The 27,876-nt window shown below is 34.6% G+C and overlaps 2 protein-coding genes across 3 annotated transcripts in view; one reads left to right on the top strand and one right to left on the bottom strand.

Moving 5' to 3' along the window:
* Positions 1 to 355: 355 nt before the first annotated feature.
* On the bottom strand, positions 356 to 12,964 carry LOC101265892 (vacuolar protein sorting-associated protein 41 homolog). Its single transcript, XM_004250945.4, has 19 exons — positions 12,544 to 12,964; positions 10,180 to 10,449; positions 9,894 to 10,073; positions 9,417 to 9,677; positions 7,095 to 7,227; positions 6,906 to 6,996; positions 5,816 to 5,918; positions 4,891 to 4,994; positions 4,722 to 4,815; positions 4,440 to 4,595; positions 4,288 to 4,350; positions 4,115 to 4,180; positions 3,615 to 3,815; positions 2,580 to 2,657; positions 2,373 to 2,492; positions 2,207 to 2,287; positions 2,015 to 2,100; positions 1,199 to 1,280; positions 356 to 1,094 (listed from the first exon to the last, which is right to left on the bottom strand). Exons 1-19 carry the CDS (start codon positions 12,796 to 12,798, stop codon positions 645 to 647), a joined length of 2,874 nt encoding a protein of 957 aa, XP_004250993.1. The 5' UTR covers positions 12,799 to 12,964; the 3' UTR covers positions 356 to 644.
* Positions 12,965 to 15,314: 2,350 nt separating this feature from the next.
* Positions 15,315 to 27,876, top strand: part of LOC101265610 (uncharacterized) — a 29,276-nt gene continuing 16,714 nt past the window's right edge. Inside the window, exons 1-6 of one of the 2 annotated variants that reach the window (XM_004250944.5) lie at positions 15,315 to 18,234; positions 22,074 to 22,241; positions 22,746 to 22,820; positions 24,146 to 24,224; positions 25,177 to 25,241; positions 25,450 to 25,539. In XM_004250944.5, coding sequence (XP_004250992.1) covers positions 18,001 to 18,234; positions 22,074 to 22,241; positions 22,746 to 22,820; positions 24,146 to 24,224; positions 25,177 to 25,241; positions 25,450 to 25,539 — 711 coding nt within the window. In that variant the 5' untranslated portion in view covers positions 15,315 to 18,000. Of the gene's footprint in view, positions 20,388 to 22,073; positions 22,242 to 22,745; positions 22,821 to 24,145; positions 24,225 to 25,176; positions 25,242 to 25,449; positions 25,540 to 27,876 lie in introns of both variants that reach the window. The other variant, XM_026028407.2, reaches the window with a different exon arrangement.

The raw sequence follows: 27,876 nt of genomic DNA, 5'->3' as shown, positions 1-27,876 counted from the left end.
ATCCGATTCAGGCGGATTCTTCCCCCAACTAACAAAGAGATCTTGGCGGAATTGCCACATATGAAACCATAAGCACTATAGTAGTTTGTTAGGCCCCTTTGGATATACGAGGTGTGTCATGAAATTACTCGAGAGAGGCGAATGACAGGAATAATATGATGATCCTATATATATGACCAATAATACCAGAGGACACCAAATGTAGGAATTTGGTTCTATCCAGTATTCAATTTCATTACTACTAGCACTGTGCTTTCGTACTGCTTTCTCATTGATATGGTGTTCGTAATCAGATTTCACAAGGTTAAATGTCAAAAATCAAAAAAGAGGGGAGGGAGAGATGAACACCAAGAAATTGAAGCAATTTTTTGTGAATTATAAACCCACAAAGTCTGTTCCAAAAAGAACAGCACCATACAAATAATCTGGAGAATTTTATGTGTTAAGCCGTCCCTAATAATTGAAAGGGATAGCAGAGAATTCGACTCAATCAATAAATACAGTACAAATTCCTAAAATACAGATATAGAACATTAGAAAGCAGTCTCTATCTAATAAATAATAATAACACATGCTCATGATATATGCACACACCAAACAAAACTATGGTACACCCAAACAAGCAAAAAAAAAAAAACAGATAGTCAACCTGCAGCTGTAGTACACAAAATACAACGCATCCGAGGGGTACCTGAAGAAGCATCTTCGTCATCTTCTTCTTCATCATCGTCATCACTGCCATTATCAAATTCAAAATATGACGCAGTGCCCTTGGAAGAAGCCCCAGCCTCTTTTTTATCGCCACCAATGGAAATGGTGGACTCCATGAGACAAGTTGTATGGTAGGCATGACAACAAAAGAAGGCAATAATTGATACGTTCTGTAGAGAAAACGGATCAAAACATATGCAACACCTTCCACCTCCTCTGGTTTTTGACTTAACCTCCATGGATTTCATACTAATGACTCTCTCTCCTAAATGTGAAGCCCTCTGCTGATTTCTTTTGGAATGTGCTTGATCAACGTCCTCACTCAAACATATTGCACGCTTTGCTTCCTTGTAGTATTTGACTAGCAGGTTGACACAATCAGCCTGGCAGTGCAATCAAATCATCAACGGAATAACTTCATCATAACTTGCCAACAAAAGCATATCTTATGTAAATACAGTGGAAGGTAGGCTTACAAATAATGTACCTTGAGTATGTCATTACATCCATGTCTAAGAGAAGTTTCTGTTCTGTAATCAGTGACAATTTTGACCAAACGATCTCTCAGACTGCAATGGAATGCAATATTGCAAAACATTCAGATTAGTGCTAAGAGATTCAAGATTAATAAACAGCACTTCACATCATAAATTGCAAACCCAATCTGACTATCCTATTACATCATACATACAGACCACAACATCCAACAAGTGTCACTAAGAATCTAGAAATTAACTTATGATGCTCATGGAAAAGCAATATCAGGTCGAGTCTAAATTACCTCCCAGTGTTATCAAAGGCGAAAAGCGCAAAAAGGCTCTAAGGTCCATTGGGGCTCTAAGCGCAAATAAAGCGTGTGCTTTAATGAAAAAAGGTGCAAAGGAAGAAAAAAAAATACAAATATCTATGTTTAGTCCAAAACTTATAATCAAAAACATGAATGACAAATTTGTGACCAAAGAAATTGAAAAAAAAATAATGATTAACTGAAATATCAATTGTTGACTGTCACTTCTTCAGAAGAGGCTCATTGTCAAGAAGAAGTTTGGGTTAGAACCTTGATGATGACACTGAAGACAACATAAAGCGAGGCAAAGCGCTCAACACGTTTTGAACCACGCCTCAGGGCTTAAGCGCGCCTTTGACTACAGTATTACCTCCTCCTAGTTCACTATTCAAGAAGACTTGCCAGCAATATAAATATTTAATGCCAAAAGAATAAAAGCAAAAAACTTTATGTATCTTGTTTGAGAGTCATACCCATGAAAATGTGAGAGTTTACTTAATAGATAGACAAACTTACCGAGGTATTTCCAAGCCATTGGGCAACATATTTACAATATAAAGTGGATCAAGATTCCCTACAGTATGCTCCAACAATACACCAACCTGTAAAAAAATAAGGCAACTTAATCCCAAACGGCAAACGTTAAAATAATATTTATACGGTCTCCTATGCTCTACCAAAGAAGGAAAAAAGAAGGTGATGGTTTACCATTTCAGGCTTATTAAGACTCTGCTTAATCAGCTCATCCCAGAGTTCATCATCATGTTGCATGCTTACAAATTCGATGGCCTGCATGTGAGTAGTTATAAGGCTAGTCTGTTTAACTCCAAATTCAGAAAAGCAATATTAAGACTACAAATCAGCAAGAACCCACCTCTTCTATATCTCCCACTCTATTTATGATAATAGCAAGGGCCTGCTTTGCATTCCCCATTCTTCCAAGGATGAAAACTTGTTCCTTTAATAAATCCCTCTTCACGCAGATATCATAAGCCTAGCGTAGTTCATTAAAGAAGAAAAGGTCAATAAGAAGAACAAAAAGCCAGAGAACGGGACTTGTCATCTTTTCATTCACAAAAACCTTCTCAAGTGTATAATGCTGACTACTTCTGAGAAAGGGAAGCATCATCTTTGGATCATAGTCAGCATAAAGCTCGACCTACAGAAATCATAACAAGGAGAAACAAAATCAGTGGACGCCAATATAGAATCCACAAATATGAATTAAATAATTAAAAGAAAAAAAAACATCCACACACCAAGTTATGCTTGACATAAAAGACAAAAAAACACAAAAATGCGGCATAAAAACCTTAAGGCATAAGGAAATACTTGTACACCAGTTTTCTTTTTTAGCCTGATCAATTCGATGGAGATACTCTATGTTTCATGGATTCATCTATAGATATATTTGATGCCAGAGTAAGTACTCATGACCTGTACATAATGTTCTTAAATTTGCGTATTTTGAAGAATTTATATGGATTCTTCACACCCATGGCACACCAGTTTGACATGGGTATGCCAAGACAAATGACGGAATCAAACAGAGGAGATATTTAAGTTTCCCAAAAAACAAAGGCATGATATTGTTGAATCCACCATATGTGAGACGGTGAGAAACTTATAATGTGGAACACTGAAGAAAGGTTGTTTCAGGATTAAGGTATTTATAAGCATAAGGCAGGGCTAGTCAATGAAGCAGCTCTTTCTCGAGTAATTGAAGATTTATACAACGCTCGACAACCGAGTATTTTGAAGACAACGTTGCTGAACAAATAACATCAATGTAATGCATCAACTTTTCTACAGGTTCAGTAACTACTTATCAGTTTGGACCCATCTTACCAATTTTGAGTATGCCAAGGGCTTAATGTCCTTGAGTTACCATATGGAAATGTTAACTTAGTAATAATACAACAAATTGTCAAGTGACACAAAATCAGATAAGGGCACCCACATGAACAGGAAAACACTGCATATACCTTCAATTACAATTCAACAATTCTTAATTTCTCATCATAGAAGATGCATTGACATGCCACATAGACCTCACCTACAAATTACCACAAGATAAACTTTAAAGTGAAAGATCCCAGGGTGATTCTATATAAACCTGCATGTCATGGTAATCCCGTCCAGCATGAGGATTCACTTCAAATAGTGAATGAAGATACAAATGCAAAAGGTACCGACAATCACACTTAGTCTTTGCAGCCATAAGTTGTGACACCACTTCGGGTGGATATATAAAGTCCCTATGCTGGATCAACAAAGGTATAGCACGCTTGCTGTCAACCATCATTAGTTGGACAACCTGTCAGTCCGTGATAATTAGACAATCATAAGTGAAGAGTTTTAGAACCATATTACCTAACCGATGGCCAATATTATGTCCTTAAAGTCTCTTACTTCTTGATTCAAGATATCAAGAAGACAAAAACAGGATTTATTTCCTTCTAGAAATAGTAAAGCGTCAATTGACCAAAAAGAAAAATAGAACAGAAAAGGGAAAAAGATAAAGTTTTTATTTTCCATTAAGCTGAATTACATCTTTCTAAACGTAATTTATAAGAGTTATATAATGAACTCAGCCAGCCTAATATACAACCATACCTTTTCACGCACAGCATCATGCAAATTATGCTTTTCAATGAAGTCAAACAGATCCGGCTTCATAAGCTGAAAGCAAAAACAATTGAACAAAGAGCAAAAGAAGTCAACTTCTTAATACACAATTGTCAGCATCCTCCTCCAGGGTAATAAATTTAATAGAGCACCGAACTTACATCCGCATAAAGAGCAAAAGCTTTATCATGTTGTCCCTCAATCACATATAATTCTGCTAGAGCCTACATGTTAAAGTAGCACGATAAATAAATGTACCCAAAGAAAGCATATGTAGAACATAAAACATGAGCTGTAACTCCTTTGTACTTACCTCTTTGAGGTGATCAGTCATAGATGAGGTATTAAGCTGAGATTCTATAGCTGAGATAACAGGCGATGTAGAATAAATGCCAGGTGGCCAGGATTTGACAGTTGATACGAGATCCTTGTAAAAAGATGGATTTGTTGCCAAAGCAACAAGAGCTACCTAATGTAAAAAATGATTCAGCTGTTGACTTTTATTTTGATAAGGAATGATTCAGTTGTTGACTCTCTTTAGGTGTGTATAAGAAGTCATTCAAGAAACTAATGGACATAGTAGCAAAGTGCAGACCTCATAAGCTGTATCACGCAATATTGGATTTTCTGTTGGGATGTACGGGACCAACACAGGCAGTTGGCGCAGATGTGCAAAATGGAAAACCCATCTGGAAAAGATAACCAGCTGCACCTCAATAACTAAAAGATTTCCGACATATTTCATCGTTTTAAGATATTTATACCTTTCCCATGCGGAAGGTGATCCTCGCAACAATTTTGGACATAGAGATGCCGCTTCACCATACTTCCTTTCCACAATCAGATGATCGAGGTATCTCGAACCCACCTGATTTGAGTAGACAATTTTTGTGAGAGGAAATCTATAATAGTATCTTGTTAGTGGATAGCCAAATTTTAGAAATATGATCAAGAAAAACAAAGGTAAGGAAATGGCTCCATGTGCTCTGATTTATTATTTGGGAGCATTACCAAAGTGTTTCAAAGGTGGGAACGAGTATATTTCTATGGAAAAATAGAACGTCTTGAGAAGTCTTTGCTAAGGATTTTCAGGTTACCCTATGGTTATTCAAGGATCCTTTCATGCATTATGTTAGGTATGAAGGAAAATCAACAATCAAGCATAAACTCAATATGGAAACTATCCATGAATGTAAGTGAGTTGTGTCACACAATTTTGGAGATATACCACTTAGGCCATCAGGCAGAAACAGAGAGAAGATAAGGGTGGCAAACGATAACTTAGAAAGATAAGGCTGGCATACAATAACTTAGAAACTTATCTTATTGATAGGAGTAGTTGCAGAGTACTTGTGGTGTGATGCACAAAAAGAACACTTTCTCGGAGTAGTTGGGAACGTCCAAGAAAGGAGAGAAGGACAATAAATGATCTCAAACACAGAGGACTAGCTATTGCAATGTTGCAAAATTATAAAAGAACAGCCCAACCAACCGGGGCAAAACCCTCACTCCTATGCAATAGCTCGCAAACCTTTGGTCTAGCCGTTCCCCATCATTTATATATAAAAGACACATATAGAAGTTGTTGAGCATCATAGCAACAGATTAACCTATATTAAGCTGAACATATATGAAAATTATATCGGTTTGATGAAAAAATCAATATAAACCCACATTCAAACAAAATACCTCATCAACGAGCTCACTCCTTCCCTGATTGGCCTCAACTGCTTCTAAAGCTTTCTCATGCCATCCATGCTGGAGAAGCCAATTAATATGATCTTCTGTGTCCCTAACAATCAACCATAGAAGTAAATTAAATTTTTTTGTCAATCAGCATTCCTGTATCCAAACAGAAGGGAGTGTCATTCTTTAGATAGATGGATGTTTTTTGATTGATAAAATAAAATTTGTTGGATAGATAAATGTTACTGAATGGAAATTCAACATCCATCTAGACATAGGTATTGAGTTATCAATTCAACATCCATCTAGACATAGGTATTGAGTTACTTTTTTTGGTATCAAATTGAAGTCCTTAATGGGATCAGACACTTTCAGGACATGGACATGCCTAGACATGTATAATACATTTTTCTGATTTTTTTATTCTTTTTTAATTTCTGAGCACGTGTAGCCTCCCTTTTACAGGAAAGTCCTACATTTCCAGACCAAATGGAACTTTGTTTGGCTCGTCTATTCACCACCTTATCCCTAATTTTCTGCTTGGATGCCACCATGCTTCTGATTAAGGTTGTTCTTCTGCTACTACGCTTCTCTGTTCTCAAGTTCCAGCTTTCTTCTTCCCCTTCCTCCTCCTCCTCCTTCACTTGTTTTTCCCAAACCACCCACCCTCCCTCCTTCCTAATTCAGTTTAATATGCTGCTGCTTTATTTAAATATTTCTCTCTGCTTTACACCTTTGTAGCCTATTATAGCTCCACAATGTACGACTTTTTGGTATATGAATATGCTTAGAATCTTGAATTACAATAATATTAGGTGTTACGTGACCAAGCTTTAAATTATAAAATTTGAAGACAGATCATTAAAATGCCGCTATCCAACACAGAAAATATGCATCATAAATGATAGGTTACACTTGAAATAAAAGGACAAAACTGAGCACTAATTGTTCAGAACAGATCGATCCTGGTAAAAGAGAGAGAAACCAGAGCCTATGCGGCAGATAACATAAAAGAACCTCACTTTGCTTGGTGCATTTGCATAATGACATAGGAATTGACATATGAAGATAATAAGAGAAAAGCTTTACCAACCTTGGCTTCGCAATAATCACATCTTTTGGGGACACAATGTAGTATAAGGGTTCATCACCAGCAGCCCACTGACCCCCTGCATAGCTGCTACCTACATCATTTGATTATGTTATATTGACTAGTAAAAAATCTATCAAGTGCACAAAATGAATACAGAGTGATGAAAACTTATAAACACTGAATTGTTACCTGAAAATGGAGCATGAGCAAGCGAATAATCTTTCGCCTTGTAATGCTCAAAGCCATGTACAGGGAGAGCATCGGTAGCGAGCTCATCATTATTCCATGTCACAACACGAACTTCTGGTCTTTGAGCATTTCCCTGTTGGATGAATTCACAAACCCTAGCAACTATCACCAATTACCCTTATTAAACAACATGGATTTCAGTAGCATTTAGTGGGTAACAAACTACGTTTAGGAGAATGTCCAACAGAGAAGCAAAATGCCTCAAGGCATTAAAGCCATATGGTGGAGGCAACCAAATCTAGAACAGTTCATCTGTTAGAGAGCTACAACTTGTTTTAAAATTGAGGCATAGTTGTTGCTGTTGTTAGAAGCTACAAGGAACATGGCAGTTTGAGATGGCCAAAACTGGCAAGGCTAGCCAGTAAAAGTGAGAATTAAATACATTTCGCTATCTAATTTTGAACTTATAGATCCTCTACTTATAACTGAAGCACATAACTGTCTCAATTTATGCATCATAAAAGCATTAAAACAAATTATCCAAATAAGCAGAAGCACACAAACACAAACCCCTCACTAATTGCATAAGACTAAATTAGTGTTCTTACCAGATGACCTTCTTGCCAGCCCTACTGCCCCCCTTAAGATTAACACTCTTTATATCTTTGTTCCTCCTAGTAGTTCTGATTTTTTTTTTCAGCCTCAAAAAAATTCAGAACTACTAGGAATGTTTTCCTCTTCATAAGAACAAGAATAGGCATCTTCGGTAGAAATGTCAACCAGGTCCATAAATGAAATAAAGCTTTGAGAATGTACTAAAAGTTGAGGAAGGTCATGCAACACAAAACATCTGGAGCAGGGTACAAATTTTAACCCAAAACATTACAAGGACACAAAGACATGTAGTGGTCGATGAGAAAAGACTTTTTCTCTTTTCTTCTAAAACTTAAAGAAAAAAGTACATTGGTACAGAAAATATAACTTAAACCAACAGTGGAATATAGAAGGCAAGAACTCAGCAATCTCATAACTATGTCAATCAAAAAATAGATTTGATGCATCACATAGCTGTAAAACTTGTACCAAAACCTATGTTGCTTGGACTCTTCAAAAATGTCAACGGGTGCGTGTCGGATTCGCCAAAAGTAGTGTATTTTTGGAGAATCCGAGATGGGTGCGGCATCAAAAGTGAAGAGTCCGCGCATCTAGGACCAAAACAAGGTTTAAGCGACATAATATAGGTAGCCGAAAGACCTTCTGAATCTAGCATAGAGTGGAATCTGATAATTATGCAATTACTTAAACCTCACAAAAAGAACATCTCTATTGAGTTTTAGGTAACAGACATTTCTACTTATGCCTCCTAATTCACAAAAGCCATTATATCCCCCCTTTACTCATCTTCTTCTTGCCCACAATGGTCAGTACAGGTAGTTTTGTTTCTCAAGCGGTTCTTAATCCTAGTTGATAACATCAAATATGGTCAAAAAGTTCAACGCTGAAGAAAATTTGTCTTCTTTTTTCCCTTGATAAAGTGGTGTTGGGATCAAAGTTGCGCACTCTAGAATCTCGATTATTCTATAAGGTATCTACTAACGTTCACCAAAGTGGTATTAAGAGCCTGTTTGGATGGACATAAAAGTTGCTTTTAAGTTCTTTTCAACTTTTTGGAGTGTTCGTCAAAATTCAAAGTAGTTTTTAAGTTTAGTGTTTTTAAGACAAAAGCAATGTGTTGGGTTGTCCAACTTATTGCTTTTGCCTTATTTTAGCTTAGTAACTGTTTTGCTTTGATTAATCTGTTAACTTTTTCATCATAAAGACTTACATTTATCCAACATATTTTATGCTCCCACACCTAAAAAGTGCTTTTCAACACTTGGAGCTCAAATTAAGCAAATCCAAACGGGCTCTAACTCTGCCACCAAGATTTAAGCTGACGGAAAAGATCACCTAGGCTTTGTTTCTGCTGGAACTTGAGCCCTGGTATCCAAGATTGTGCATCCACTTCCATTGATCACTAGGTCACACTTTTGGGTACTACGGGAAAGGAAATTCTAAGTGCATATATAGCATCAAAAGACTTCATTCAACAGTCTTGATCATTATGATACTGCAATTTACATTCACGTCGAGCACAACCATTTGAAGTCAAGGGTTGGCGTCAAATATGACAAAGCATTTTCCCTCAAAATATGTCAACCTCCGATAGAAGTGAAACTTAGCAAGAAAGATAACTCATTTATAAAACAGAAAGGGCAAAATACGTTGAATTTGATCCAGCGGATCAGTTAAGTCCAATGCCAGAGAGAAGAAAACAGATACCTGTCTGGAGGGAATAGTGCTGCTAAAGTTCTTCTCTCCATCTTCTTCAGCAGGAATATAAGCTAGAACAACCAAAGAATCACCAAAAGGAGCAATTCCTGAAATGAAATAGCTGGTTTGAAAGGATGCCACAATATCCACCTGATTCAGACTAGACATGGTTATATACTTGTATGACCCATTCAAGCCTTTGTTCTGGTTTGTTTTTATCGATGCAATTTTCACCGAGGTTCCCCATCCAACGACCAAAACAGTGTCATCCTGAATGTGAATGTAAAACAATGAGGGTTGTCCAGAATAATTAGAAGTAACAACATGCACAACAACTGAAACAGAAAAGATACGATTACGGTTTCGCTTACAAAATGTGTTGGGAAACATAAAGCAACACAGCAGTCGTGCATTGCATGCAAATCTCTCGTAACTACTATCAAATGATCAACGGATACAGATTTATACAACAGCCTTGAAACCTACCTGCCAAACTATATGAGGGACAAGAAGTTCAGGGTGTGGGCTTCCACGAGGTCGTTCAATGAAAGTTATGCGCTGATCATTGGCAGCATCATAAACTTTAACTCCTGCATCATTTGCCCAGGCAATGAGACTAGTCCGCCACTTCACTGCATGAACTGGACCTTCACCAGAGTGCAGAACCTGCCAAAGAAAACCACATGAATGCCAATCAAGAGTTCCCACAGTCTTTTCATGTTCATTCAATGAGAAAAGGTAAATGCACCAGCACTATGGACAAAAGACAAACCTGGTCCCGATAGCCCATCCACTTCTTCGCATTAAGATACAAATTACCAGCTAAACCACCGGTCACAAATCTTCTGGAAGACTTTCTTGCATAATCTGGGTCTAAAGCAACAGCCTTCATTGGACGATGATACTCGAATTTCATACTCTCATTAGTAAAAAGACTATTTATTATGACAGACCCATCATCAGAACAGCTTCCAATGTATTCACCTTCTGTGTCAAAGCAAAGATCGTTGACTGCAGCAGTGTGAGCAGCAAACTCTTTAACCTATGGCAGACAAAGCTTCTTTAAGATTTAAGTAAGGAACAAGTGACTTCTTGATTTGGAAAACCTAAACCAACGAGCAAGAGCCTTGCTACGAATAGAGATTACAGAAACACCCTGGTTATCTACTATAGGAGATCCTAAATGATGTTTTTTTCAAAAAGATCTTTGATATCAAAACTGAAGTAACACAATCCTATTTGACTGCCACATGCAGATCTAAAGATTTACTCCTCATAAACAGTTGTGAGATGATGCATTTCTTTAGTTGCTGGACATTATTTCTCAGTTATCACAAACTCAGTAGATAATGCCAGAGCACACAGCAGATCTTCTTAGTTGCTGAAATAAGAGAGTAGAGCAAATGCCAAAAGAAATGGTATAATATAATACCACCTTGCATGTGGTGGTCAAGACAACACTCTATCCCTACTAACCTTCAACCTTGATATGCGACCTCCATTGTTCGGAAGTTGCGTCATGTTGGACAGTTCGTAGATTTTCTAGGCTTTTTATAATTGCTGTAGTTTCTTTTGCTTTTCTATCTGAAGTTTTTGGAGGTCTCCAACATGTCCTTAATGCTTACCGTTCTCAAAAAAAAAAAAAAAAAACTTCCTAATGAAGGTATAGCTTCTGTAATAGATCTATGCATGTGTCTAACCTGATTCACTATTGCCCCATATTAGTGTTCCTAAGTCTATGATATATCAACATTTCCTAAAGCTTCATATGACCATAAGATTAATATCTGATAGTTCATACAACTTTGAATAGCCTGAGCCCTGAAGCAAGGTAGTTTCTTACTTGTTCCTTAATAAAGCATTGAGTAGCTTGGTAGTCATATTAATCCAACCTCTCCAATGTACTTCCCAAAAGGGATAAAATCTAGACTACAAGCTTTTCAACCCTCATACTTTTTATGGCATCCTTTACTTCCACATACTTTATTCCATGAGTTCAACTAAGCTTCTACGTTTTTCTCAAGAAGTTGAGTACTTCGCTATGTTAAAAAACGAAAACAAACAAAAAGGAAAAAAATTTCCTGCTAGTAAAAAGAAGCAAATGTCTAATCCCCTCTCGATTAACTAGAAAGTTGTTAAACTATCTTTCAGCTGCAAATGTCTAATCCCCTCTGGATTCATCTTGATGATTATTTTACGGATCATCATTCAAGGTCAAGAATCTGAGTCTAAAACTACATAAATCCATGGCACCACAAATTGCAAACTAAAAAAGTAAACCATTTTTTATTATTTTCTAGCCTAGCGTACATCACAAAAGTGACGTGCATCACATATCACAAGAGTTAATTTAAGCCTAAAAAGAAGGAACATTATTCTTTGTTGATAACCATGATATTTGTACCAGCTCGAGCGCTCCTCGACTACTTCCACGGTTTCGAGAACAGAGATCTGCAAATCAGGGAAAGTAAACATGAATGTTTTTTTCTCTTTCAAGAGATTCTTTCTCGGAATTGTGCCTTGAGGGGGAATGCTACCAATCCTACCGAGGACTTTATGAATTTCTTTTCCACGAAGCGAGAGGTACTGGACAAAAACCGTAAATGGGGCCCGGTAGAGAAAGACATAAAAAGAAATCGAGTTCGTTGAGCAAGTAAAACTCAATCTTGCAGCATGCGGGCACAAGTCTAACCTGTCCTCTAGCAACATGTATCTGGTAACTCTATCTATCAAGGCTAGGACAAATGAAGAAAAAAAAATCACCCAGTGTTTTCGTGTCCCATTTTGAACATGCAACCTCATTAGTTCTAAATCTGCTTCATTGACCACAAGGCCCACAGCCTTGGGTAAAAAGAAAAGAAACTTTATATGTTAAGCTATTGCAATGGCATCTATGTGCTCACAATTCTCAAGTAAACATAACCTCTAAAAATTAGAGTAAGTAAATTTGGTCTCCCTCTACTCAAATAAAAAAAATCAAACAATCAATAAAAACAAAGCTAAAATTGACAAAGCAGTTATCCTAAAAGCATTTTGACTACTGATCAATGTTTTCCAGCTAAATTATATCACAACAGTAACATAAACCTCAGTCATGTTTTCAAAAAACTCAATGCGAAACGGAAAAAACTATCACCTGATTGCCGAGAAAATCTAAAATGTGAACGGCTCCACTGTATGTACCAAGGGCAATCATTCTCTCCGCGACGGAAATACACGTAGCAGCATCGCTTGAAAGAAGCGATTGCACACTGCCTCCCATCCTCTGATACTTGAGCCTTGGTTCATATTCATCTTCTTCTCCGTCCTCTTCTTCTTCATCGGAATATTCTTCTTCTTCGTCCCTCTCGTCGTCGCCGTCGATTCCTTTATCCGATAACTTTCGTGACATCCCGGAACTCCGTTCGCCGGAGGAATTATACAGCGATTGCCGAGTGGAGATCTGTAAAGGGGAGTACCTTTTTTGGAGTTTCGGTGCTTTTCTTTTTTCGTGGGGCGTTTAAAGAGAGAGAAATAAATAGAACCTTTTGGGGGTTTGCCCGTTAAACAGTTGATTAAGTAAACATTTTCACTAAAACAAATAAAAGTATTATTATCCTAATATAATTTTCATTTTCCTTTCTCGAATGACTCAATTCGTTTAGAGGTGTTCACTCACATGAATGACTCAAAATTGATGTTCTCTCAATGTTTTTTCAGTTAAGCATGTCGTATAAAGTTTATTTAATGCGATTTATTTTTTATATATTGTTTACAGGTACATAATGAGGGTTTATCCAATACTTATCCGCAGGACTAAGGTTGTTGCGATTGCGGGATTGTCTTAGCATTCAAAAAAAGAATAATATGTATATGCATAAAAAATATTCGACGAATACGATTTAAAAGTAAAATTATGTATCTTTTTATTTATTGTTGAAATTTCTATACTATCCCTTCTGTTTGATTTTATTTGTCTAATATTTTAAATGTATATTTATTTATTACTTTTATAATATCAAGAAAAGAAAAGATAAATATTTTATCTTATATAAAACGTCAAGTCAGATTAAAAATGTGAAAAAAAAAGTTTATCGAGTACTTAAAAAGAAAGAGTTGATAAGATAAGACATTAAACGCATTCACCAAATGCGATTTATGTGTAAAATTTTGTGTCTTCTTATTTTTTATCGAAATGATTATGTTAACCCTTCCGCTTAATTTTATTTCTTCACTTATTTTAAAAATATTATTTATCTTATTTATTACTTCTATATTATGAAGAAAGGATAAATATTTTATCTTTAAAAAAAATGTCATATCGTTGAAAACTTGAAAAAACGTTTTTCAAGTACCTAAATAAAAGAGACGAATAGATTAGGCATAAAACACATTCACCAAATGTGATTTATGAGCAAAATTTTGTGTCATCTCATTTGATGTTGAAATCACTACATTACTCATTCCGTTTAATTTTATTTGTCAACTATTTTAAAAACATATGTATTTGTTTCATTTATTACTTTCATAATATCAAGAAAAAATAAATATTTTATCTTTTAAGAAAAAGTCATGTAATTGAAAACTTGAAAAATGTTTCATACCTAAATAGAAAGAGATAAGAAAATAAGGCATAAAACGAATTCATCAAATGAGATTTATGAGTAAAATTTTTAGTCTTTTTATTTATTATCGAAATTACTGTAGCACTCCCTCCGTTTAATTTTATTGTTCACTATTTTAAATATATTTATTATTTCGTTTATTACTTTTATAAAATATAATTATTTTATCTTTACAAAAAAATAGCATGTCATTAAAATTGTGAAAAATGCTTCTTTGATAATGAATGCCTAAATAGAAAGAGTTGATAAAATAAGGCATAGAATACGTGCACCAAATGCGACTTATGAGTAAAATATCTTGTCATCTTATTTATTGTTGAAGTTACTAAATTGTCCCTTGTGTTTAATATTATTTGTCCATAATTTTAAAATATATTTATTTATTTCATTTATTACTTTCATAATATCAAGAAAAGATAAATATTTTATCTTTTAAGAAAATTTTATCTCGGTGAAAACTTGAAAAAACGCTTCTTATACATATAAATAAAAAGAGATGAGAAAATAAGACATAAAACGCACTCATTAAATGTGATTTGTGTGTAAACTTTTCTGTTGTCTCATTTATTGTTGAAATTACTATATTACCCCTTCCGTTTAATTTCATATGTCACCTATTTTAAAAATTTATTTATTTATTTTATTTATAACTTGTATAATATCAATATATATATATTATCATATATAAAACTTCATGTCGTTGAAAATGTGAAAAAATGCTTCTCGAATATCAGAATAGAAAGAGTTGATAAGATAATGCATAAAATGGCGTTCAGCAAATATAGTTGATGTGCAAAATTTTGTGTCTTCTAATTTATTATTGAAATTACTATATTACACCTCCCGTTTAATTTTGTTTTCCCACTTATTTAAAAATATACTTATTTATTACTTTTATATTATGAAAAAAAAAATCTCTTTTAAAAAAATATCATATCGTTAAAAACATGAAAAAGCGCTTTTCAAATAACTAAATAGAAAGAGATGAGTAGATAAGGCACAAATCGCGTTCACCAAACGAGATTTATGAGTTAAATTTCATGTCACCCATTTATTGTTGAAATTATTATATTACTCATTCCGTTTAGTTTTATTTGTCTACTATTTTAAAATATATTTATTTGTTTCAGTTTGTTACATTTATAATATCAAGAAAAGATATTTATTTTATCTATTTAAAAAAACATAATGTCACTGAAAACTTGAAAAAATGTTTCTCCCATACCTAAATAGAAAGAGTTAAGAAAATAAGGCATTAAATGCGTTTATCAATGCGATTTATGAGTAAAATTTTGTGTTTTTTTATTTATTGTTGAAATTACTATATCACTCCATCTGTTTAATTTTGTTTTTTCACTATTTTAAATATGTTTATTTATTTTATTTATTATTTTATAATATATAGATATTTTATCCTTTAAAAATGTCTCGTTGAAAATGTGAAAAATGCATCTCAAATATCTAAATAGAAAGAGGTGATAAAATAAGGCATAGAACGCATGCATCAAATGCGATTTATGAGTAAAACTTTGTGTTATCTCATTTGTTATTGAAATTACTATATTATCCCTTTAGTTTAATTTTATTTGTCAGTTTAATTTTATTTGTCCACTGTTTTAAATATATATTTGTTTATTTCATTTATTACTTATATAACATCAAGAAAAAATAATTATTTTATCTTTCAAAAAACATCATGTCGTTGAAAACTTGAAAAAACGTTTCTCATATACCTTATAGCAATAATTGAGAAAATAAGGCATCAAATGTGATTTATGAGTAAAATTTTGTGTCTTCTTATTTATTATTGAAATTACTATATCACTCAAAGCGTTTAATTTTATTTGTTTATTATTTAAAATTTATTTATTTATTTCATTTATTACTATTATAATATAAAAATATTTTATCTTTTAATAAAATATCATATCGTTAAAAATGTGAAAAATGCTTTTCAGATACCTAAATAGAAAAAGCTGATAAGATAAAACGTGTGCACCAAAATCGATTTATGAGTTAAATTTTGTGGCATCTCATTTCTTGTTGAAATTACTATGTTATGTTTTTCATTTAATATTATTTGTTCATAATCTAAAAATATATTTATTTATTTCATTTTTTACCTTTATAATATCAATAAAAAATAAACATTTTATCTTTTAAGAAAATTTCTTCTCGTTGAATTCTTGAAAAATAGCTTCTCAGATATTTAAATAGAAAGAGATGAGAAGATAATACATAAAACGCACTCACCAAATAATGTGTAAACTTTGTGTTATCTCACTTATTGTTGAAATTACCATAGTGCTCCTTTCGTTTAATTTTATTTGTCCACTATTTTAAAAATATATTTATTTTATTTATTACTTGTATAATATCAAAAAAAGATAAATATTTTATCTCATATAAAACGTCATGTCATTGAAAAAATGAAAAAAAACACTTCTATGATACATGATTAGTAAGAGCTCATAAGATAAGACATAAAACGCGGTCAACAAAGGCGATTTATGTGCAAAATTTTATGTCTTCTTATTTATTATTGAAATAACTATATTACCCCTTCCGTTTAATTTTATTATTTGACTTATTTAAAAATATATTTATTTATTTTATTTATTACTTTTATAATATTAAGAAAAGATAAATATTTTCTGTTATAAAAATGTCATATCGTTTAAAACATAAAAAAAACATTTTTCAAATACCTAAATAGAAAGAGATGAGTAGATAATGCATAAACTGTGTTCACTAAATGTGATTTTTTAGTAAAATTTTATGTCATCCATTTATTATTGAAATTACTATATTACTCGTTCCTGGTTAATTTTACTTGTTCATTATTATAAAAATATATTTATTTATTTAATTTATTACTTTTATAATACAAAAAGATTTTTAAAAAGGTCATATAATTGGAAACTTGAAAAAAGTGCTTTTCTCATACCTAGATAGAAAGACTTGAGAGAATAAGGCATATACATTCACCAAATGCGATTTATGAGTAAAATTCTTTGTTTTCTTATTTATTATCTAAATTACAATATTGCCCCATCAGTTTAATTTTATTCGTTCACTATTTTGAATATATTTATTTATTTCATTGATTACTTTTATAATATACAGATATTTTATATGTTACTTTTAGAGTGTACCCTTGAGTCGTGACATATTGTCTTTGGTACTTTCGTTACATCTTTATTTTAGATTATTTTTGTCTTAAACATATGGTTTATTGGAAACTATCTTTCTACTTCACTATAAAGATAAAAGCAAGATGTGCGTACACTTTATCCTATTCATACACATTCGATACGATAATTGTTATTGTTGTCGTCGTCGTAAATTAGATTATTCAAATGCCTATTTCAATACTTTGTTTGGATAATTGTTACGTATTATTTCATAATATATTATATTATATTGTATCACATTGTATTGTATCATATCATAATATATTCTTCTAATAAATACAATATCGAGATAAAATTATATTATTTTCCGTATTTACATAATGCCATATATTTATAATTTGAATGATAAATAAATCTATTATGAAAAGATAAATATATAAAAAATATAATTATTAAATAATAAATAAAAATAAAATAAAAATATATTAAAATAACGAGGCCAAATCAATTGACCAAACAAGGTGTAAATAAACATGTAATTACCAAGTCCCACCAAAACGATCAATTTGAGCCCCGAGCCATCTTCCTTCATACCTTTTGCTTTCTTCTCACATGTCACCACCAAAATTATCAACCAAAAAAGTCTAACCTCACCACCATTTTTCTACTCAACAACTCAAATTTGCAGACTTTTCTTCACTTACATCAGTAGAATATCAACAATTTCTCAATCGTATTGCGAGTGTTGAAGCCAGCCATTGTAAAAGAATCACAACAGTAAGAGTTTTTTCTTCTTTGATCCGGATCTCAGAAGTATGAGATCGAAAAGGTTTGATTTGGGAATTGTGGATTGAAATGCAGTCAAATTCTTCTCCGCCTTTTCCTTTGATTCCACTTGTTCTCTTCAATGGCGGTCAATTGAGCGAAGGTGGGTTTGAATTATCTAGGTTTTTGTTTTTGGGGTCTTTGCTCTTCTCTCAAGGAGGCGACGACGGTATGGACTTGTCTAAAGTTGGAGAGAAGATTTTGAGTTCCGTTCGTTCTGCTAGATCTCTTGGTCTTCTCCCTTCTTCTTCTGATCGTCCGGAGGTAAATTCTGATTGCCCTCTTTCAGGTGGATTCAGGATTTTAAGTCCTAATTATGTCAGTGAATACATTGAATAATTGCTATTAGCTTTAGGTTGTCTAAATGTTGATCTTTGTGTCTTGGTGGATAGTTTTATTGTGGTGTTGGCTAATTTTAGTTATCTGAATGGTCTAGAACATTGAAATGTAAAATTTTGATTAGAATTAGTTCAATTTTATACCAGGAACCACCCATTGCATAAGTTCTGCCTTACTACTTGTTGCAATTTAGTAGTTTCTATTCATAAATTTATGCTTCGTGTCAAAATTACTTGGTTTAGCTGAACCTGATATCTCTATCTTGCATCCGCGACATCTGAACAACTTTTTTTGCTAATTTTGTATTGGAGGCGTATTCAGGATTTTAAGTCACTGGGCACTAGTATGTGTGTTTGGGCAAACATGTGATCGAACAACTGCTATCAGCTTCTGGTTGTCTATGGTGATCTTTATTTCTCAGCGGGTAGTGTTATTTAGGTGTTAGGTAATTTTGAGTTATCTGAATGGTTTGGAATAATGAAATGTACAATTTGATTAGAATTAGTTTAATTTTGTAGGAGGCAGCTGGTGTTCTAAGATGGTTGAGTGTAAAAAATATAGACTAAAACTTGTCCTTGAGGTGGTTGTGTTAGAAATTACGGTAATGATATCAGAATGGAGTTAACTTTTATGTTGAAAATTGGAGACTACAACTTGATTAAAACTTTAAGCGATTGGGTGAGATAAGGTAGTTATGGAAGTGTTTGAGCATCTCCAAGCTCTTGCTTGCGATAAAAATGCTGTTTTTACCCAGAAGGTCTTTTGTGGTTATTGAAAAGCTTATAGAGCTCCCTGAGATTAGCTACTTTTATTTTTTTATTTTATTATTATATATATATATATATATATTAAAGTTGCACTATAACAGTGCCAAAAAACTTTACTTGGTAGTGGTCTCATTCATGAAATCCTCCCTTTTTTCATGAAAGTAATGCTTATTTGATGCTGGAAGGACCCCCCGCCATACAAAGAGGTAAAAATAAGTAGAGAGCTTAGACAAAATTATGGTTCTCAAAAGAAGATATCAATAATATGCTTATAGGAATTTTGTGGGTGCTCCTAAAGTTAAGCTAATATTAAGACTAAGCTCTAAGTTATACAAAGTAATGTTCCTCTCCTCTGAAGCCTCTCCACATTCCTTTCTCTTATGTTATACACACATGAATGCTAGGAGTGCAATGCTCTTCTTCTCACATGTGGTATACTTCCTTTCTTGGATCATGGCAAGGTAATTTTTTTAAAAAAAACTGGTAACCTTACTCTATATATCCACAGGTATGCTACAACCAAAAGTGTAGTTCCCCTTCAAAAGTATTACAATCTATCATAAGCTCAAAACTATATGTGTTGCCTAACAATCAAGAACATCTAAGATGTCTTCCGTTTGAGCTAATAAACTATGTTTACACCAAAAAAGTAGAATAGAGCTAGACACTTCATTTTGAAACCCTGAAGACTATTTTGTACATTTTCGAAGCTCCTATTGTTTCACTCTTTCCAGATTAATCACCAAATGCATGCTGGGACTCAATCTTCCGTCTCTGCTCCTCCTTTGTAACATTTCCATCCCTGTTTCAGCTACTAAGTACTCCTCTAAAACATCTAGTTTCACCCACCTAATCCTTTTTAGGCTAGCGAACATTCTATAGTTGTTCTGTCCATTTACAATGTAAGAAAAGATGGTTGACTGTCTCAGCTTGTTCCACACACAAATCAAATATTTGAAGCATCAAATTTTATTTTATTGGCAAATTGGTTTTCTTTTAATCATCTGTGCCTGTCAACCACTAATCAAATATTTGAAGCTTTGTTGCACTGGCCAATGGACCCCCCAAAACATTAAAAGATAAGGACCAAAGTTGCCAAGTAAATTTCACTCCGGCCATAAATACTCACAGTTTCTGCAGCACATTCACATAAAAAGCATATGTTGCATTAATTGTGGATAGCATGTTCTATGTGAGGCAACTCATCCAAAGCAAGCAACTTGGGTGGGGCATTAGTTCTCCACAGCATATTCCAAGGTCTCAACGCACTCATCTGATTCTCTCTGCCGCAGGTCATAAAAGGATTTAACAGTAAGCTTTCCTTCTCAATTCATTAACCACCATTGAGAGTCTTTAATACTTAACTTATAAAAAAAGAAAAAGCACCAATATTGAGAGTCTTCTTTGCAATCATTTAGTATCACGGTTGAATTTTGCAGAAATAGACCAGCTTCAGCGATTTCCCAGTCTGAACTGAATATTACGACCAACATTAGACAAGTAATCAGCCAACAATCGGTTATTATTCACAGTAATGCTATTCAGGGTTGGAAAGAGGTCTTTAAGCAGTCCAGCTTTTCTCCAAAAGTCTTTCCATAATCTGACTTTCTTCCCCTTTCCCATTCCCCACCTGTCAGTTTAATTGTATTATTGAATTCTCCCTCCCCACGGATTAACAATCTGCTTCTGGGTATCAGCTCCATAAGGAAAATTATCAGGTTTAGGATCTCTAAAACTGTCTTTTACCATACTTACAGCCTGTTTATATGACTTGTTCAAGTGCTTTTTAGCCAATATAATTTTTGTAGTGTTTGGATAAAAAAGGAAGTGCTTTTAAGTCAAAATAATAAAAATAAGCCAAAAGTCAATCCAAACAGGCTCTTAGCGATAATTACAGATATCTATAGAACAATTTTCATTCATTAAGCCTCTGCAACATTTTATTTCATGCATCCGTTTTGCGTTGAATATTCCTCACCTCAAGGACACCACCTATTTAGCATCTGGTGACTTTTTTTTGATAACCGAGAAATCCGTCTGTGTTCGGCCCTTTGGACCAATCACAACCTTCTAAACTCCGTGGATAATGAGCCCGCTCCTCTACCCTTCTCCACTTTAAAATCAAGCTTCGCTTTGCGTGCTATGGGGCTTGAACCTGCCACCTAAGCCACAAATACTCCGCCTTTTACCACTCAAGCTAGGCCTTGGGGGCTAGCATCTTTTGACTTTTTGCCGATACATTTTTCTAGTTTCAGCATTGCCATCCCACAATAAATTATATTAGCAAATCTACTAAGCTGCTGGATGAGATGAGAGGGGAGTGAAACACATGAAAAATGGTGGAATCTAGTTTCTTCTTGCATATGGTCGTCAATTTGGAGGGAGAAACAATAGATGTTTTGAGAATATTACTAACCCAAGTAAAAGAAAACTGCATTAATACTCTATATTTTTGGTGTAAAGAAGAGGGTATAGATGAAGTAGATCAATCAGTAGATTTCCTAGGTTCATTGTAATTGTGTGATTACTTGCCTTTTTATTTACCGTTCTCAAAAATAAATAAATAAATTATTTCTAAGACTATTTGTTCTCTTCTTCACCTTCAATGGAATTGGGTTAAGCGTCATTAAAAAGGTTGGTATACCTAAGAGTAATGATTGTAGAAATTGGATGGCATGTTATGTACTTTTCTTGAAGGTATCTACTTCTTTCGTATGTGTACACTGTATCTTATGACTAAAGATTTCTTCATCTGTTAACTTTTGGGGTGTAAGCGTTAAAGAACAATAAACATGTTGCATGCATTCTCCCTCTGTGTTTTTTTAGTTGGTAGACTGGAAATAGAAGTGCCATAATTCAGTCTTTTCTTTCTAAGGGATTATGATAAGGTTAACATTTTTTTGCACTATCGTTATTTCTACTGTTATTCTGATGACTATGCCATGAACAATCTTCGCCTTTTTTTTCCCTTTTCACAAGATGAAAGTTTTCCTTCAGGTTCCTGAACGAGCTGCAGCTGCTGCTGCACTTGCACGTGTTCTAGCTGGACTACCTCCTCATCAGAGATACACTCTTTCATCAAGCTCGGAAGAACTGAGCTCAATATATGGGAGCAAACCTCCTGATCAAGTTGTTGAGGAGCTGGAGGAAGAATTCTATGAAGAGGTTCACCTTTTGCATCTTAATAAATATTGTAGTCATATGTGTTTCTGTCATGTACATTCTCTAGTGGATCACTGCAAAAAAGCAATCCCAGAAAAAACAGAAGAAGGAAGATCTAGGTTAAAAATTGACATTGCTTTAGCCTTGTAAAGGTGGATGCTGAATTTTAATTTGATGGGTCCAGCATTTAGGTTTTTATTCCTGAACTTATTATAATTTCAAAATTATGGGTTCCAAATGTTTGAAATTTCTACAAACATTTCACACACGCACTCGCGCTCTCATGCACAGTGGGATGGGAGGGACATGCTAGTGGGAGCTATAATGCTGGACAGAGTTGAGGTTGTACAGATGATGATTTCCCCCATTGCCAGCTTGTTGCAGATCTATTTTTTATTCATCTATTACTTCATTTTATCTCCTTTCTTCCCCTTAGTTGTCCCTGTACTTAAGCAGTTGCAATCCATATGACTACAATTTTTGTGATAGTTCCTGGGATATGTATAGGAATTTGATCCTGTCGGACATATTCTGGAGCATATGCCATCTGAAGAGAGTGAATTAGCTTACTTGGAAGATCAGGTATTACTTCAATTCTTTCTCTTGGGTGGAGGAGGGAGAGATCCTCCATTTGAATACTTGTTATTGACACATTATACAAGTTTGATTGTTGTTTGTTATGTTTAAACTGTATGTCAATTAGCAATACACATCTTTATTTTATGACACAACAACAACATACCCAGTGTAATCCCACAAGTGGATTTGGTTAGGGTAGACTGATAGAGTGTACGCAAACATTACTACCTTGGGAGGTAGAGAGATTTGAAAGTGCAAAAGGAAGATTTGACAGCCCCTTTACAAATGTCAACCTTTCACTAGGAGCTAACAAAGTCCAAAATTGCTCAGTACTAAATACAATGTTAACTTTTGATCCAACAAAAACGATTAACGTTTACTTTGAGAGTAATTTGGACTTGAGATGCCACCAAACATCTTCAGTTCCTCATGTCTCAAACAACAAAAATCACAGCATGAACTATCCTCGAGATATTCTTGATGGCCTTATCAGCTCTTCACAGGCTCCAACTTATTTATGCCTCTCTCAATTGTTGTGGCAAGACCCACTTTAAACCAAAAATACAAAAGAACGTACTCCATAGGTTAATATCCACTGAACAATGTAGAAAATAGATCATTGACACTCTCTAGACTTCCCTTACACATATTGCATCTGTTGACCAACTGAAAACCCCATTTCTTAAGATTGTCTTGTGTTAATGACATGCTTATAGCCACAGAGATCTCCTGTCAGGACATGTTTAAGACCATTAGTTCGAGAAGTCTTTCCCTTATTTATTATATATATTCTGTACCTAGTATAGTATGGAAAGTTCGATCGAGCTCGGTCGAGCTGCACTTGGCTCGATGCATAGTAAGCTTGGTTGGGCTCGGTTCAATAATAGGGTAAGCTTGGAATTGTGCTAATATTTCGTGCTTTTGTACATTTGGTAAGAGTAAAATAGTTGGAGACTCCACTCTGTTTATCCCACTCTGCTTCACATTTATTCATTGTAAAAAGTAGTTGGGATTGTTTGATGGCTTATGAGTTGGTAATCTGCAATGACATGATGGAGCTGGTTTTCTTGGATTTTTCCTTTATTTGATGGAATTGCGTATATGTTTTTTTTGGTCAGCTGCTTTCCTATTTTGTTAACAATTCTCCTTTCATAAGAAACGCAACTCATAGTACAAAAAAGTGTAGAAATCACCTTATATAATTGGCTTTGTCATGGATAAAAGAACGTTGGAACTTTTTACCAATATGCTTTTATAAGATATGTATCAACTGTATAAGTGAATTCTTCATTACTAAAAAAATGATTCTGCTATGTATTAAACTATAGGCCACTCTTAGATTATCACAGCTGGACAGAATTTCTGAGCGCTTGTCTCGGCATGTTATGGAGCATCATGAAGTAATGGGTAAGAGTTGTTCTTGGTGTTTTCCCCCTCAATCTAGTGGAACCATTAAAAGTGCTTGTAGGTTACTGTGGTCTCTGTCTCATCCACATTTGTTTGGTTAATGCTTTCTGAGTATTGATTCTTGATGTTATTTCAGTCTATTTTGTTTATTTAATACTTTTACTTTCTTTGTGCAATAGTAGTTCTATTACTTTGTATCTTGTTTAGATGTGTAAAAGATTAGGAAAAAGGGTAAGAAATGGTGTGTCATGACCAAAAAAAATGACATGATGATACCCGTCTAATCCCACCAAGACAAGTTATCCTAAAACCCAATGATACGAAGAAATGCGGAAATAAACTAAAAATAACACAAGCTTGGAAAACTTAGTCATTCTCAAATACCCCAAAACTTGGTTGTCAAGTGTACAAGCCACTAGTGTAATAATACATAATTTGAAAGATAAATACATTGAGACATAATACCAAGTCTCAATTTATTTATCTTTGTGGGATAAGGCTCAACCCGCCCGACCCATTTCCATCCCTACTAGCTGGAACAAAATCATATTTCACCCACATTCCTCCCCTAATACTTCTTACAATACTGTCAAACAACATTTCCATGTCAGTTTCTTGAAAACATACAAGAACAGCACACCCAATTCCTTTAAATGAACGTTGATGATGGCCCTTTTGTTAGGGTTATTCATTACCCTCACATTCCAACTAATGATTTATAAAAAAATAGTTTCCCCCCCCCGTCCCCCTTCGTTCCCCTCTTCCATACTTACCTTTGAATTGCTTAACTTGTGAAAATTTTATAGAATTACAGAATAACATTATTGATGGAATTGATGTTAAACATTTTACGAGTCCCTAAATAGGAAGTCAGTAGTTCTTTGGTTATTTTCATTTACTTAACATGGGAACTTTTACCTTCTAATTTTGAATTTTTTTGTTATATTGGCAGTGAAGGGAATGGATCTTGTGAGACAACTAGAAAGAGACTTGAAGATTGCGAATGTCATTTGCATGGTAAGAAGCTCATGTTGTTGCATTTGAACTTTGTTGTTCTAGTAAGAAGATTCCTAATTGTTGCAAGCTCTTTCAGTGATAGATCACCTTTTACATGTTTCTTTGTATCAAGATAATACGAGTTGCTTCTTTATAGTTTTTGTAACAGTTTGGTTAGAAACATGATCATCTCAGTTTTCCAAACTTTGTTCTTTTTTGAGTTCTGCAGAATGGTCGCCGGTATTTAACCTCTTCAAGGAATGAGGTTTCAAGGGATCTCATTGTCTCCAACAATTCTAAAAGAAAACAAGCACTCTTGGTACTTTCCCATGCTTATCTCCTTCATAGAGACTGATACTATTGCTCCCCCCCCCCCCACACAACACACAACCCCTTTTTTCCTGAAACAAACATATGTATTACCTTTAGTGGTAAGTAATAGAATTATGTCCAAGCAGGCCCATATATTTGTTCCTTACTCAGCAATAATATTCCATGTCATTCCTCGTCAATGGTTAGAATTTCACATTTCTCCTGTTAATGTTTCATATAAGTATTTCACATTTTAAAGTTAGTTTCAAATAAATTGTATGATCTGGTAACTTTTTGCATCCTTGAAAGCAAAATCTTGCTATTTTATGTGTTTCCACCTGGAGGACAAAATTTGCTGGAACTCCCGATGAAATTTTCCACAAGTTCCTCTCTGCTTTCTTAGGACAAATTTAGAACATTGGTACAGTGGTGATATGCATTGCAATGTAATGTTGAATTTGCTGATTGTCCAATTTGTACATGCACACATCGAGGAGAAAAGATACTTTTCTTGCACCAGATGATTGATTGCAGTACCAGTTAAATTAGGTCTTAGACCTAACTCACACCCCAAAAGCTAGCTCAAAAGGAGGAGGATTGCTCAAGCCTTACAAGGAGTCCACCCATCTCATTAACCACCAATGTGGAACTTTGTCATTATTTAACACCCCACCTCACGCCATCTGGTGCGTGAACAATTTAATTTTTGGGGGCCCCAACATTGGGTGAGAACGGGCCTGCTCTGATACCATGTTAAATTAGGTTTTAGGCTTAACTCACACTCCAAAAGCTAACTAGCGCTAAGGGAGGAGGATTGCCCAAGCCTTATAAGGAGTCCATCCATCTCATTAATAATACGCACTCATTCTCTCTCTCCCCTTCTATGTGTGTATACAATACAAATGTACATATGTAGCGGGAAGTGTTTGAAAAAATTTGAATGCAACATTTATTACTCTCATCCCAAAGAAGAAGGTTGCTAAGGAATTGAGAGATTTCAGACCCATCAGCTTAATAGGCAGCATCTATAAGCTTTTTGCTAAAGTTCTAATAGAGAGAATAAAAGGGGGTAATGGCTAAACTTGTGGATTCCAGACAAATGACTTTTATCCAATAAAGGCAAATCATGGATGCAGTGTTGATAGCTAATGAGGCAGTGGATTCCAGACAAAAGCAAAAGAAACCAGGAATACTTGGGAATATCTTTTGACTACAATGGGGAGATTGGGATTTGGGAGGAAGTGGATCCAATGGATCAGACATTGTATCACTACTATGAGATTCTCAATACTTATGAATGGATCCCTGTTGGTTTCTTTAGTGCAGAGAGGGGACTAAGGCAAGGAGACCCTTTGTCTTCTTTCCTTTCCTACTTGCTATGGAAGGGCTAAACAATATGATCAAATCAGCTAAGTGAGGGGATGGCTTAGAGGTTTTGAAGTCAGCAGAACTGAAGTTGATAATGTGGAAACTGCCCATCTACAATTTGTGGATGACACATTGATATTATGTGATGCTGATGAAGGCCAACTAAAGATGTTGAGGGTGTTCTTAGTGTTGTTTGAAGGGTTCTCTGGTCTACACATTAATTGGAGGAAAAGCCACCTCTATCCAATTAATGAAGTACACAACATAAAAATTTTAAATGCGGTACTAGGAGGGGAAATTGGAGCACTGCCTACATCATATCTTGGGATGCCTTTGGGGGCCAAATCTCAGTCATATGAAATCTGGAACAATGTGGTTGAGAAATGTGAAATGAAGTTAGCAAGATGGATATTCCAGGGGTGGCAGGTTGACCTTGATTAATTCTGTTCTTGATTCACTACCAACCTATATGATGTCAGTATTCCCAATTCCCAAAAGTGTAATCACTAGGTTGGATAAAATCAGAAGAAAATTTCTTTGGCAAGGAAACAGTGAGAGGAAAGGCTACAACTTGGTTAAATGGGATGTTGTGATAGTGGGAAAGAAGCATGGTGGTCTTGGAATAAGGAATTTGTTGAATCAAAGCAAAGCCCTTATGATGAAATGGTTATGGAAGTTCAACACTGGATAGCAGACCTACTGGAAGGAAGTCATTAAAGCAAAATATGAAGAGGAAGATAACTGGATTACCTCGTCCAAAGAAGTGACTACATCATATGGGGTTAGTGTATGAGATCCATTAGATCTCTATGGTCTGAGTTTAAGGCGAACACAAAGATCAAAGTGAGGAATGAAGAGAAAGCAAAATTCTGGAAAGAAGCTTGGCATGAGACAGGTAGGCTAGAGGCCTTGTATCCTGATATATATTCTCTAGTATCTCACCAACAGAAGACCATAGTAGATCACTGGACTCCTC

The sequence above is a fragment of the Solanum lycopersicum genome, chromosome 11 (assembly GCF_036512215.1).
Source record: "Solanum lycopersicum chromosome 11, SLM_r2.1".
Taxonomy (NCBI): Eukaryota; Viridiplantae; Streptophyta; class Magnoliopsida; order Solanales; family Solanaceae; genus Solanum; species Solanum lycopersicum.
Note: the sequence above shows the minus strand (reverse complement) of the source record. Positions and strands in the feature narration are given on the sequence as shown.